Below are 14944 nucleotides of genomic sequence, written 5' to 3'. Positions count from 1 at the left end.
TGGGGCGGGAGGTTCAGCCTGCATGGTCCTGCCCTGGGACCTCCATGGAGCTGCTGACAGGCTTCCACAGCCCTGGATTTGTGCTCCTCATTGCAGCAGCTCAAGCATCACATGACCTGGACTCTGATTTGGGCCTGAGAACCACATGCAGGGTCAAACCCCTTTCTCCTGGGCACCCGCTCCTGCTCTGCCTCTCAGGTTTAGTGTGATGAAAGGAAAGAGCAGCAGTTCCCTGGCTGCACTCGCAGCTGCAGCTCAGATCCTGCTTTTCCCCTTTAAGCTGGTGCACGTGGTTCCCGCTGGCGTCAGCGCGAGGGAAGAGCTGAGCAGGATCCCCAAATTACACTGCAGCAGCACCAGGCTGAAGCTTTGCACTGGAGGTTTCCAGGAGGCTGAAGCAAGCAGCAAATGAGCTGCTTTTAAAAATAGCTAAATGGAGGTGGAGCTCATCCCTGCTGGGATCTTCCTTCCCGCTGGGATCAGTGTGCACGGTCCAGCTGCCATCTCTGGTGATGGGCAGTGAGATAACCAGGGCAGCAGGGCTCTGTGCCTGCACAGCCCCTTGTACCTCTGGTTTTTGTGCCTCCATGCAGGGACTGGTGTGTGTACAGCCTCGCTGAAGGGGTTTTAGTGTAAAATAACCTTTATTCCTGTTTGCTGAGGGATTGACCCACTGTGAGTGTTTCTCTTAATTTGCTCCATGTTGCTGCAAGGTGTTACAGAAAAGCATTTAATTAGAGGAGAAGGAGCAGCCTGCAGGAGCCAGTGGCACTCATTGCTGTTGAGCAGAGATCTTTGTGCAGGTGCCCCTTTTAAATCTGCTGGAAACCAGATTCTGACGAAAGTTTTCCAGATTGAAATAAAAAGCCTTTGCAGCTGGGTTCAGCCTGGGCCCAGCCAGGCCTGGGGGAGCCAGCCCGGGGCTCTGCTGGGGCTGAGGCCGGGAAGCAGGAGCTGCCAGCAGCACGGCACGTGTCCCTTGGGAGCAGCTCCTTCCCCATCCTTCCTGCTCACCTTGCAGACCCTGTGAGAGGCAGGGAGCCCAGGGCTGGGAGCCACAGCCCAGCCCTGTTCCGCTCCTTCTTCCAACCTGCTTCCCGCGGGGCTCAGAGGGGCAGCACTGCCTTGTCCTGCTGCCACCCATGGGGGAGGTCTTGGGACACCTGGTGAGCGTGGCCCTGGTACTGGAGGGGGAATTCCCTTCGTTGAGGGAAGTGCTGGTCAGGCAGAGCATGAGCAGGATCCTCCAGTGCCAGGGCCGCAGGCAGTGCTGCCTTCCTGCAGGGAGCCTGAGTCCTCAGCTGCCTCCCCACGGCCAGAGAGATGGTGGCGGTCGCTTTCCAATTTATTTTTATCTTGTTGTTCACATGCTTTTTAACATTAAATGTTCTGTGGAGGAGGAAACAATCTGCAACTTCAGAATTAATAGGACTTTAGGGGGTTTCGGTGGAACTTGGTAATCAATTCTTGCAAATCACAGGCTCGCACTGACAACCTGCAGCAGCTGAGTAGTGTTAATGAGAGTGTTCCCATCCTAATGGGGGCTCAGGTACCCACGGAGCAGCCCTCTGCCATGCACGGCCCTGCTGCATCACTTGTGATCCAAAGGCAGTGGCTGAGGTGTGACCCCTGGAGCATCCTTGTGCCCCCCTTTGCGGCGCGGCAGGAGGCGGGCAGGAGCTGGCTGCTGAGCCCAGGCAGGCAGAGGAGCCAGGCCTGGCCAAGTGGGATTGAACAAGCCTGCTTTCAACAGTGGCTGCAGAGCCTAAGGAGGAGCTGGGAAGAGCTGTGTATGTGGATCAGGCCTCCCTGTGCTCGGGGCCAGCCTGCCTGCCGGGCCCTGCCGCGCAGCAGCCCCGCTCCTGGAACTGGCCAGGATAAATTGTTTTCTTACCGTAAGCACGTGGAGTTTAATTTTATTTGAAGCCATTAAAAAACTACCCACTTTCCTGTGAGCTGATTTCATCTTTGGCTCTGTTATGGCTGTCAGGGTGACCAAAATGTGACTTTGGAGAATTAGACTGGGATTCTCCTTCAATGCAGCTGTGTTTCCAGGGCTTGTGTTTGAAGAGGGGTGGCCCGTGCTGGCTGCCTGGAGAGGTTCCCTGCTATGGAGTTGTTATTTCTTAAAAATACAGGATCCCAGGTAAAGGGGCTTGATGGAAATCATCAGCTCAGGATGAGGCCTTTGCAGCAGAGGATGGCACCTTGGTGCATAGTGCAGGGAAAAGGGTTTCAGAGCTGCCTGGAGTGCAGGAGATGCAAGCAGTGTGAATCAAGCTGGAGCAGACGTCCCCACACACTGCTGCCCTCATCTGCTGGTGACTTCTACTTCAGTGGCAGTTTGGTGAATGAACAAGGAAGCCTGTGCTTCAGTGCAAAGTCCAATGACTGAGTTTAGACCCTGCCATTGGTGGTTCCACCTGCCTTCCTGGACTTCGCACGGGGGCAAAGCAGGCTCTGGCCTGCTGGTGGCCGTGTGCTGGTGACCCACATTGAATCTGACAAAGCAAATACAGCTGGATGAGCAGAGCTGGGTTAGAGGTTGCAGGTTGCAAGATTTGCCTTTTCTGGTGCTGCTGGACCCTGCCCTGGCACAGGGATGATGGTAGGAAAGGTACTGGATGCAGCCAGTCTGTTAAGCTTCCATCTTTGTGATCCATTACAAATCCTCTTTGATCTCTACATCTCCCCACACACGTTTGACTCTGAGCTGGGGACTGGGCAGACACGAGGTGGTACTTGGGGGAGTTTCTCTTCCCAAGCTGCTGGGACTTGAAGCCCTGTATTTTTGAGAGCCATTTACTTGCTTGCAAACCTGGTATCATCTCTGTAAGACTTGGGGGGATTCTCAAAATATCTTCAGCAAAGTAATAAGCATGTTTAGAGTCAAACGTTTGGGTAGCATAGGGCCCTTGTCTCTGCTGCCTTGCTGGAGGACTCAGCATGGTCAGCCCAGGTGACAGTGCTCCAGGTCACAGTGTGTTCCTCTTCAGGGAGAGCAGGTACCTGCAGCCTTGCTGTGCTAAATAAGCCCCTTGATTCCTCTGTGTCCTCTGGCAGCATCATGGTGAGTACCAGTCCCTGCTGGGGCTGAGCCTGGGGGCTGGTGGCTGTGCAGGTCGAAATTCCTTTTCATTAAAAAGATTTTTACTTTGTGCTTCAAAGTCCCGGGTGGGATTTGCTCTCTAGAAAATCAAGTAGGAGCAGTTTGAGAGCAGAGCGTCTGTTTCTGCAGGAGGTGCTGGAACAGCTGCCCTGGGCACAGTCTTTTCATTGCATCAGGGATGCAGTGAGGGGTTTTGCTGCTCAGGTTTCTCGAGCAGCATCAAACTGAACTGGCCTTGATTCGAGCTGGCATTTGAGCAGGGATGTGAGAGCAAGGAGCCACTCACCTGCGTTTGATACTTTTGTGGCTGTGGCTGCTAAAAATATCGTTCCCGGCCCTTGCACGCAGCAGGAGCCCTGCAGTTAGCCTGGTTATAAACAAACTCTATCAGTGCTTGGAAATAGACGTGAGCAAAGCTGGATTTTCCACTCACACGCACCATCTCTTCCTTGTACTTCCTGGTGGGCTTAGGACAGTTGCTGGGTGGGAGGGATGCAGCTTGGCTGCTGGTGAGGAATGGCCGTGCTGCTCTGCAGATACACATTCTGTCTGACTTGCTTGGCTGGCTCTGTGAAGAGAAACTTAATTTTTGTTTCCTGAACTGGCACCTGAAGAACGTGTTCACCAAACACACGTCCCTGCAGTGGGACTCTGGTGTTGCTGTGGCTCTGTGGATCTGCTGGAGAGCCTGTGGCAGGACTTGAGCTTCCACTGGACAGCATCAGCAAACTAATGGAGCTTCTCAGAGGGCTGGAGCAGCTCTGCTCTGGAGACAGGCTGGGAGAGTTGGGGTGTTCAGCCTGGAGAAGAGAAGGCTCCAGGGAGACCTTAGAGCACCTTGCAGTGCCTGAAGGGGCTCCAGGAAAACTGGGGAGGGACTTCTGACAAGGGAATGGAGTGATGAGATGGGAGGTGATGGCTTTAAACTGGAACAGGGGAGAGTTAGGTTAGACATTAGGAAGAAATTCCTCAGTATGAAGATGATGAGACACTGGTCCAGGTTGCACAGAGAAGCTGTGACTGCCCAATACCTGGAAGTGTTCAAGGGCAGGTTGGATGGGGTTTGGAACAACCTGGTCTAGTGGGAGGTGTCCCTGCCCATGCAAGAGGGTTGGGACTGAATGATTTTTAAGGTCCTTTCCAAACCAAACTATTCTGTGATTCTATGAAACAAACCAGAAGCACAGAGAAAGGGCTGCTAGCTGCTCTGTGCTGGGAGGAGAGGACCAGCCCGGTGCTCCCTGGGGCAGCACACCTGCCATGAGCACCATCGTGGTGGGGGCTCGGTCAGTGTTGATGGTTTGGCTGCAGAGTCCTTGGCTGATGGTGACGAGGGGGTGAGATGTCACCATTTCCGAGCTGTCAGCCTGTATCTCGTTAGCACTCTTTGTTAATGCTTTTAGATGCCTCCAGTTCAGTCCATGCTGTGGTGGTGTAAGGCTGCATACGCTCCTGGAAGCACCATGGCATGACATGGAGGCTCCTGGAAGCAAGATGGAAGGTACAGTACTGGCAAAGCCCCTTGAAGGACCTGCTCCCTCCCTCTTTGATGGTGTGGGGAGAGCTGTTGGAAGCCTGTGCCAGGAGAGGCTGTTGGAGGAGCTGGTGGGCAGCAGGAGCTGTGAGTGTCCCAGCTACAACCGCAGCGGTGTCAGCCCGGGCAGCTGCTGCAGGTACCACTGCAGGGACACATCCCTCACCACCGGGATTACCAGTGAGATGTGGACGTGGAACTGGAGAGGCGTTAGGGCTTTGCTGAGAAACAAACGTTGGTTCAGTTACAGTGACATTCATGGCTTGTGTTTCTGTGTCTCCTTCCACCACAGAGAAGCAGGGTCCGGAGCGGAAGCGGATTAAGAAGGAGCCTGCCACCAGGAAGCCTGGCCTGCTCTTCGGAATGGGCCTTTCGGGGATCCGGGCAGGCTACCCGCTCTCCGAGCGCCAGCAGGTCGCTCTCCTCATGCAGATGACAGCAGAAGAGTCTGCAAACAGCCCAGGTGAGGCCCAGGGGGTGGGTTTTGCTCCGAGGTGTGGGACAGATGGGGGTGAGGAGCTGAGCTTGCGGGGGCTCCTCCGTGCCCAGCCCCGGCGTCACCGGGCAGCTCGGGAAGCTCCTTGCTGGTGGCAGAGACCAGCTGCCACCCCTGGCGTGGTGTTGGGGGGCTGACACTCTGCTCCATGGGGTCTCCTCGCTTTCAGTGCTGCTGGAGCTCCCACAGGACTCTGCTCCAGGCTTCACACAGGGCTGCTGCTGCCCTTTGTTCTTCCACTACAAGGCAGTGACAGGAGGTGTCCCACGGACTGAACCCAGGCCACCACTGAGCCTGCCCTGGCCACTTAACAAGAGCTTCAGTTCCATGGGAGCCTCCACGGTGGAGCTTTGCATTTTCCAGTAATGTCTCAGGCTAACTCCATAAAGGAGCATTGTGAATAAAGCTAAAATATCATCCTCTGTGGGTTTTTTAATGCTGCTTCTTGTGGAGAGGGGTGAGATGTGTAATCAGTGCAACTGTAACTTGAGATGTGGAGCAGCTGGAATGTGTTTACCACGGATTTTGTATTGGAGTAATTTTTATCTGTTGCATACATGACCCCCCGGGGTTTTCAGTGCTATCTGTGTGCACACATCTGCATCCTACACAAAAACCTTGCAGCTTTTAGCCACATCTTTTGTTGTTCTTAACACCAATCTAGCTGCTTATGTTGCTGTTACTTGAGAAGAAAAGGGAGAAAAAAAAAGGCCAAAAGCTGTGTAGGCTTCAGAGCCTTCAGAAGTTCTCCCAGGAAATGTGCAGTCTCCTCCCAGGGCTGTCAGACCTCACATGTACTTGGTAAAAGGCCACTTCCCTTAGGAAATGAGGTTTCGGGTAAGGAGCTGCATTGTCTGCTCCTAAATCATGGGATTGCCTGCAGTCTTTGCAAGGACTGCAGTTCTCTCCGGTGGGCTTTGGCAGCCTGCGATTAATATCTGCATTATCCACACACAGGGTTTCCTCTGTCTTCACGTCGATTTCTGAGTTCAGTCGCCTTGGGGGAGGCGAGATGAGTCGCGTTACACGAGCTCCCTCTAAGGGTCTAGGGCTTCCTTGGAATTGCGGGGCTTGACTCTCGTTTTCTCTGCTCCCTGCAGTTGACACAACACCAAAGCATCCCTCTCAGTCTACAGTTTGTCAGAAGGGAACTCCTAACTCTGCCTCCAAAACCAAAGATAAAGTAAATAAGAGAAACGAGCGAGGAGAGACTCGGCTGCATCGAGCTGCCATCCGAGGAGATGCCCGGCGCATCAAGGAGCTCATCATCGAGGGTGCAGATGTCAATGTGAAAGACTTTGCAGGTAACCAGCCCACTGGCAGGGCAGCCCATGGATCCCACCTGCTTGCACTTCCACTTCTGAGAATGGCTGCTGCCAGAGAAAATAGCTTCTTTATAATGTGGGTTTGCTACTTGGAAAGAGGGGATTAACCAAAAAGTATTGTTTTCCCACTGGGGAGGAAAACGTCTTGCTGTCCTTTGAAAAAGAAAAACACAAACAACCACCTACTACAGGCTTGTCAAAGTAATAAAACTGTGAAAAACATCAGTTCCTTTGTTGGAGTTTGGGAGCCAAATTCCCAGGCTGCCCTGTCTGCTCTGAAGATGCTCCTGGTCAGGGCAGTGATGCTGGGTTGGGCTTGATCCTGTGCCTGGGGCCACCACAGCTCCATGCTCCACTGTGACCAGGACCTTCTGGTCTCTTCTTGTGCCCTTCTACATGGATGCTGTCTTGGAAGTCTGGAGGGGAATTTCCAACAGGAGTCCTGCTGTTCTAACACTTTTTATTAAAATACAAGAAAAGATGTGCACAAAAATGCTGAAGACAGTAGGTTTATCCAGCCATGGCTCTGGAGTTGAAGGGCTGATGCCTGCAGCCTTCTGGGGTTTGTTTCTAAGTACCAAGTATGGGGGGGCAAGTGCAAGGTCAGGCTCCAGCTCTGCCAGCCAGGCATCCAAATTAGGGGAAACACTGTCCTGAGCCTCAGCTGAGGAGCAGCACCACCTCCTCAGCAGAGCTGCCCAGCTCCTGCTTCTGCTGGTGGGAACGGGAGAGGAGTCTGGGTGTGGGGCTGTGGCCGAGCCCAGGATTGGAATGGCAGTGAGAAGGAGATGATGAACAGGGCCCTTCCTGCACCCCCCAGGCTGCAGCAGCATGAGGCATTCTCCCTCCCAGCACGTCCAAGAGCTTGACTTTGCTCTTTGCAGTTCTCTTTGCACGATTTTGGGGCTATAAATAGCTCTGCGTGTGCCTCCGCTGGGTGATTAATATCCCAGCTATTCTCAAGTATTGGTTCTGATTAATTCTGGTCACAGGTGCCCCTTTTTCTTGCTCCAAGTTGTCAAAGTTTAACTCTTGGTTTGTTACTTTAACTCTTCACTTCCTTAGAAGAGGCTTAAATGAGAAGTAAAATTACTAGGAAGAAAACTGGTTCTGACCTGGCTCAGACCAGGACATGAGTGAAGGTAATGGGATGAGCTCCCACCACCCTATCAGCAAAATACTGGAGGAGCCACTCGTGTTTGCTGGGAAACTACAAAACAGTTTCTGCTTAAAAGTAGTCTGTTTGAACATGATAAAATATTTCATTCCATGTTCTTTGGAGGTTTGTTTGAGAACTAGAGGCAGTGTTACTGTGGAGACCTGCTGCTTGGTTCCTCCCCAGGCTGGGGGCCTGCTTTGCAGTGATGTGGCTGCTTGTGTTGGAGAGCACACAGAAAATATTTGTGAGGTCCGTGTGTGGGATGTTTCAGAGCAGTGTCTGCAGCTCAGAGCTCAGTCCTGATCTGGGCAGCAGTGTTTTCTTACAGAGGAGTTGGAAGGTGAACGGATTTGAGACCTTCCTTCCACACGGCATCAGCAGTTCCCTGAATTTCCTACACAAAGCTTTGCCTTCCCATTTCCTGGGGCCACGTCCATTCCAGCAGTTGATCTGTCTGTAGCACATGGTATGACCAGAGGGAAAAGTGGGATTCATTCACATACTGCCTGGCTGGAGTAAGCAAGGCAGAGCTGCAGGTTTCTTCTTGCTGTTGCCGTGGGCAGAGGGGACCATCTTGGCCATCAGAGCCACATCCACCAGAACCTGCAGTGCCTGTGGGTGCAGGTTACTGTTCACTGTCTGACTCTCCCCAGGAAGGTGATGTCCATGCTCTGAGTGTCCCTGTGCTTGCAGGCTGGACAGCACTGCACGAGGCATGCAACCGGGGCTACTACGATGTTGCCAAGCAGCTGCTGGCGGCGGGCGCCGAGGTCAACACCAAGGGGCTGGATGACGACACCCCGCTGCACGATGCAGCCAATAACGGGCACTTCAAGGTTGGTTTTTGCTGGATTTCATAGCTGAGTTTTTCATTACATTCCCCCTGCCTTGTGCTTCAAGCAGCCAACTGTGCAAATACAGAGATTCTGGTCATTTTATTATTATTTGCTGCTGAATGGGCAAGAATTTCCCTGCTCTGGTGCTGTTGAGTGTTTTGCTGGGTGTTCCCCTGGGCAGGGGGTACTTCATTCTTATGGCTTAGTGGAGGGATCATGGCTTTGTGTCTGTTCTCCCTTGTTTCCTGCCCAGTTTGGTTCATGTTGCTGTCTTCTGACTATTGGTGACTTTTGGTACCATGAGACTGGGGGCATCCCCTCTTTATGTATGAAAGTTGTATAAAAAGCCTGGAATAAAAAGGTCATGAGCATCTTCAAGCTTCAATTTGTGTTTTCAGGTGGTGAAATTGTTGTTACATTATGGAGGGAATCCTCATCAAAGCAACAGGAAGGGTGAAACACCTTTAAAAGTAGCTAATTCTCCCACCATGGTGAACCTGCTCCTGGGGAAGACCACATACCCCTCCAGTGAAGAGAGCTCAACAGGTGAGATTGGCCTTTGTGTGAACATGGGATCAATGTCTGTGGCCTGCAGCTGCCTGTTAATACAAAGGCATTGAGAGGACAGTGAAGTTAGGCTCATGTCAGAATATCTTCATGCTGCTATCCCAGTCAGGAGTCCATCTGTAGCTGTAACCCAGTCAGACAACATAACTGCCTGCCTGCAGCTCCAGGTAAATGGAAGTCTTACCTTTGAAATGCGGGGACTATTCCAGCTTGTGCACAGAGAGGAGGATGTTTGTATGCAGGTCATGTGTTCCCACCCCTTCCCAGTTGGAGGACACAGTGCTCAGCTCCACTGGTGCTGACGTTTCAGGTTGTGCTCCTGGGCTGTCCCTCAGCAGAACATGCTGCTAGAGCCTGTCCCACCATAACAGATGTGCCAGGTGGGACGTGCTGCAGGTTTTAATTAGTGCTAGTTGGAGTTCCAGTCTTATGGGGAATCTTGGCCTGTGTTGTGTGCAGTTATAACCCTGTTGAAAAGCTCTCTTGGTAGACCCAGGATGTTGTCCTGAGGAACCCACGGTGCAAGTTTGAGACTGGATAACTGTCTCTTTCTCAAAGATCTCCCAGCCTGGCATTTGAAGCTGCAAGCCTAGCAGAGGCTGGGTGAGGCCAAGGGATGGCAGATCCATTCACAGGGGTTCACGTCTGCAGCAAACTGATGAGGATGTTCCCTCCCCGAAGCCCCTCACAGCCCTTAACATGTTCTCCTCTCTCTGCAGAGACCTCAGAAGAGGAGGATGCCCCTTCCTTCGCTCCCTCCAGCTCTGTTGATGGCAATAACACAGACTCAGAGTTCGAGAAGGGTTTGAAGCACAAGCCCAAGGCCCAGGAGCCCCCCAAAACCATCACCCCGGTGAAGGATGAGTATGAATTTGATGAGGACGATGAGCAGGACCGGGTCCCGCCAGTCGATGACAAACATTTACTGAAAAAGGATTACAGAAAAGAGACTAAAGCAAACAGTTTCATTTCCATACCCAAAATGGAAGTGAAAACTTATACTAAAAATAACACAATTACACCAAAGAAAGCTGCCCACCGCATCCTGTCGGACAGCTCGGACGAGGAGGAGACCAGCGTTGCTGTGGGGACGGGGGAGAAGCTGCGGCTTTCGACCCACTCGATCCTGCCCAGCAGCAAGATCCGGGAGCCCCCCAGCACCAAGGCCCAGAAGGAGAAAAGCAAAGTAAAAAAGAAGCGGAAGAAGGAGACGAAAAGCAAAGAGGTTCGGTTTGGCAAAAAAAATGACAAATTTTGTTCCTCTGAATCAGAGAGCGAAAACGTGGAGAGTGAGGAGGATGATAGAGACTCTCTTCAGAGCTCTAGCTGTGTAAAGGACTCCAGGCTAGTGCTAAAGGAATCCTCCTTGTTTAACTCTCTGTCTGCCTCATCCACCTCTTCTCATGGGAGTTTAGCATCCCAGAAACATAATCCCAATCTTACAGAACAGCACTCCAAGCACTGGAGGACGGACAATTGGAAAACCATATCTTCTCCAGCTTGGTCAGATGTCAGTTCCCTATCGGACTCCACTAGGACGAGACTGACGAGCGAGTCAGACTACTCGTCCGAGGACTCGAGCTTAGAGTCACTAAAGCCAGTCAGGAAGAAACCAGAGCACAAAAAGAAAAACACCTCACACAACGCTGTTTCTGAGAAAAAGAATTCATTCCATAGCAATGTGGATGGAGCAATTCCAAAGCTGGACAAGGAGGGGAAGGTTGTTAAAAAGCATAAAACAAAACACAAACATAAAAACAAGGAGAAGGGGCAGTGTCCCATCAGCCAAGACATTAAAATAATCAAAACATTTTCTTTTGAGTTTGAGGACTCTAAACAAAAGCCTGAGAAAGGCTTGATAGTAGAGACAGAAAATCCAGTCGAGAACAAATTGAAAGTGTTAAAGCACGATCGAGAACACAGTAAGAAGGAGGAAAAGCTCCCCAAAGGTAAAGGGGAGGAGAAGGAATGGTTGTTTAAAGATGAGACTGGAAAATCCTCGAAAGAGGAGAAATCATTGAGAAAACTCAAAGATGGCAGTAAAGACGTGAGCAAATCCTTCAGAGAAGGATTAAGTAAATCAGAAAAAGAGAAACCTGTAAAGGAGAAATCTCCCAAAGAGGAGAAACTGAGGATACACAAGGAGGAGAGAAAGAAGAAGTCAAAGGACAAGCAGTCAAAATCTGAAAAGAAGAATGAGCTGAAGGAGGAGAAGGTTTCTAAACTAGAGAAAGAAAAATCCTTCAAGGAGGAGAAAGAAAAATGCAAAAAAGAAAAACTTTACAGGGATGAGTCTGGCTTTGATGAGTTTAATAACAAAAACCAATTTCCTGAAAGCGAGGACACGAAGTTCAGCCTTTCGGATGACCAGCAAGAGAGGTGGTTTTCTGACTTGTCTTCTGATTCCTCATTTGATTTCAAAGGGGAAGATAGCTGGGACTCTCCAGTGACAGATTTCAGGGAGATTAAAAATGACACCGTGGCAAAACTAATCATCGAACCTGTGAAAGAGGAAATTAAAGACAAGAAAAAGGAAAATAAAACGAAAGAGAAGAAGGAATACAACGAGAAACGTAATGATAAGGACACTTTCTTAAAGAAGAAAGAGAGGGACTATGTGGACAAAAGCTCTGAGAAGAAAAAGGACCAAACGGACAGACACAAAGTTACTCCTAGTTATTTGCCTGAAAAAGATAAGAAAAGGAAGGATTCTGCAGAGGGTGTCAAGGAGAGGAAAGAAAAAGACACGGGTGAAACCAACAAAGACAGAAAAGACTCCTCAGATGGCTCTAAAGATCGGAAAGACAGCAAAGCGAAGCAGGAGGAGCCATATCGAGATGACTTCAAGGAGTATGGCTGTGAAACATTCTTCAAGGATAAATCTGACCCTGAATTCAGTGGTAAAACTCTGGAGAGTTGGGAGAGGCACCATTCTGGGAAGGAAAAGGAGAAGAAGGATGCTCCTGATAAAGAAAAAAAAGAAAAGGTGAAGCCAGAAAAATACAAGGAAAAATCCAAAGAAGGAGACAAGGAGAAAAATGAAAAAGTTGCTCCTGAGAAAATCCTGAAAGACAAAGAACTGGAGAAGAGTTTCAAAGAGAAAAAAGAAACTAAAGAGAAATACAAAGACCTGCACAGCAAAGAGAAAGAAAGGAAGAGTTCTTTCGACCAGGTAAAAGAGAAGAAAGATAAGAACTTCTCTGCGGATCGAGAGGACTTCTCGGAGAAAAAGGATGAGAAGAAAGGCAAGGAGAAAAGCTGGTACAGCATTGCAGACATCTTCACAGATGAAAGCGAAGACGAGAGAGATGATTACAGCTTGACTGGGTTCAAAGTCAGTGACTCTGCTGGGAGCGAAATGCATCGGCTGGACAGTCTGCAGGAGAAGGAGGACGGAGCGGCTGCCGAGAAGGAGCTGTACCCTGACAAGCACCGCAAGTACTCCTCTGACCGGCAGCATCTGGGAGAGAAGCAGAAAGATAAGGACTCCAAGGAGAAGAAAAAGGACAAAGGAACATCAGAGGGGGGGAAGGAGAAGAAGGAGAAGAGTTCCTTTGAGAAACACAAAGAGAAGAAAGATAAAGACTCAACTGAGAAATACAGGGACAGGAAAGACAGAACGTCCATAGATTCCACTCAAGAGAAGAAAAACAAGCAGAAGCTCCCAGAGAAGACTGAAAAGAAACATGCCAGTGATGACAAGGTGAAAAGCAAACATAAGGAAAAGCCAGATAAAGAGCATTCCAAGGAGAAAAAGTCTTCAAAGGGAGGGGAGTCAGAGAAGAGCCTGCTGGAGAAACTGGAGGAGGAGGCTCTGAATGACTACAGAGATGACTCCAATGACAAAATCAGCGAGATCTCTTCTGACAGCTTCACAGATAGAGGACAGGATCCGGGACTGACCAGCCTCTTCGAGTCTTCTAACCTCTCTCTTGCTGATGCTGCTGAAGAAAAGTTCAAGGACTCTCTCCCTTTACCCTGCTTGCAGGACAAACTCAAGGAGAAGGAGAGACACAGACATTCCTCATCTTCATCGAAGAAAAGTCACGAGAAAGAAAAAGCAAAGAAGGAGAAGACAGAGAAAAAGGAAAAAACAGAAGAATTCAAAGAGTCCAGCAGCAGAAAGGATTCCACTCATTACGAAAAAGATTTCTCTGTGGATGGGGAGGCTTTTAGCACTTCCTACAACTTGAAGGCAGAGCCTGATGAAGAGCCAGAGAAAAGCATTGATTACATATTTTCTGAAAAGAAAGATAAAAATGATTCTGAAAGAGAGCTGTCAAAGAAGGCGGAAAAAGAGAAGACTTATGGTTCCAGCACCATCAGCACAGCTAAAGAGAAAAAGAAGCGAGATAAACACAAGGAGAAATGGAAGGAGGAGAAGGAAAAGCATAGAGACAAACATGCAGATGGTTTCTTTAAACATCACAAAGACGAGCCAAAGTCAATGCTTAAAGACAAGGACAGTCCTCAAGTTACCACCTTTAAAGATAAATCAAAGGAGGACAACCTCAAATTCGGTGAAACCAAGCTGAAGGAGAAGCTCAAGGAGAACCAAGAGAAAGACAAATCAGAGTCAATAAAAATAAGCAATGGGAATGAAAAAATAACACTTTCCAAAGACAGCGGCAAGAAAGATGCCAGGCCAAGGGAGAAACTTCTGGGAGATGGGGATTTGATGATGACCAGCTTTGAGAGGATGCTGAGCCAGAAAGACCTGGAAATTGAGGAGCGCCACAAAAGGCACAAAGAGAGAATGAAGCAGATGGAAAAAATGAGGCACAGGTCTGGAGACCCCAAATTAAAGGACAAACTGAAGAGCTCGGAAGATGCGCGCAAGAGGAGTCTGGATCTGACAGCGAAGAAGCCCATGACGTTGGATACTCAGCTCAAGGACAAGAAGCTGAAAGAGCTGGGTCCTCTGACTCCTATACTGTCACCAGAAAACAAGGCACAGCCTGCTGTTGGGACAGACTCCAAGGACTGGATAACGGGTCCTCAGCTGAAGGAGATCCTCCCAGCATCCCCAAGGCCAGATCAGAACAGGCCAACAGGGGTCCCAACCCCAGCATCTGTCGTCTCTTGTCCAAGCTACGAGGAGGTGATGCAGACACCCAGGACTCCTTCGTGCAGCAACGAAGACTATACAGACCTGATGTTTGAGTGTGCCGACTCGCAGCACTCGCTGCCCATATCCACCATGTCCATGAATGCCTGCTCTCCATCCTTCTTTGACAGATACTCCAGTGTTCCCAGTGGGCTCCCCGAGAATCCCAGTCAGACCCCAACTCGTACCATACCCTCCACCAACCTTTATCGTTCCATCTCGGTTGATATCAGAAGGGCACCTGAAGAAGAATTCAGCGTTGGAGATAAATTTTTCAGACAGCAAAGCGTCCCAGCAACATCAAATTATGACTCTCCAGTGCAGCATATAATGGAGGAGAAAGTTCCCCTTCCTTCTGTTCCTACTGAGAAGTTCCAGTGTTTATCTCCTGGGTATTACTCACCAGATTATGGGGTTTCATCACCAAAAGTGGAAGCTCTGCACTGTGCACCAGGGGCTGTCAGCGGGGTCGCCCAGTCGCCTGAAAGTGTCTTCTCTGGTTTACAAGCAAAATCCTCCCCTTCACACAGAGATGAGTTGCTGGCTCCTTCGGTGGAAAGTGCTCTTCCTCCTGACCTCGGCATGCCCTTGGATACCACGGAAGAGCAGCAAGCTACTGCCTCCATTATGCCTCCAGAATCCACCTACCTACCACCAATTGAAGAAAACCATTTTAGTTCAGGCATGCCAGAGCAAAACAACATAGACTGGGATAATCCTTCCAGAAACGCTGAGGCAGCCATTCCTCCCAGCCTGATGGGTAACCCAGCAGAGCACTCTGTCACCTGGTCCATGGGCTCCGAGCTCCTGC

At 50.1% G+C, this 14944-nt stretch overlaps 1 protein-coding gene across 1 annotated transcript in view; it reads left to right on the top strand.

Annotated features, from left to right (window-relative positions):
- Window positions 1-14944, top strand: part of ANKRD11 (ankyrin repeat domain 11) — a 36113-nt gene that overhangs the window by 15865 nt on the left and 5304 nt on the right. The window contains exons 3-7 of the mRNA XM_010008425.1: window positions 4936-5106; window positions 6240-6443; window positions 8317-8459; window positions 8858-9005; window positions 9746-14942. Coding sequence (XP_010006727.1) covers window positions 4936-5106; window positions 6240-6443; window positions 8317-8459; window positions 8858-9005; window positions 9746-14942 — 5863 coding nt within the window. The remainder of the gene's footprint in view (window positions 1-4935; window positions 5107-6239; window positions 6444-8316; window positions 8460-8857; window positions 9006-9745; window positions 14943-14944) is intronic.

Source organism: Chaetura pelagica, unplaced genomic scaffold, assembly GCF_000747805.2.
Source record: "Chaetura pelagica isolate M959 unplaced genomic scaffold, ChaPel_1.0 scaffold232, whole genome shotgun sequence".
NCBI classification, from domain to species: Eukaryota; Metazoa; Chordata; class Aves; order Apodiformes; family Apodidae; genus Chaetura; species Chaetura pelagica.
Note: the sequence above shows the minus strand (reverse complement) of the source record. Positions and strands in the feature narration are given on the sequence as shown.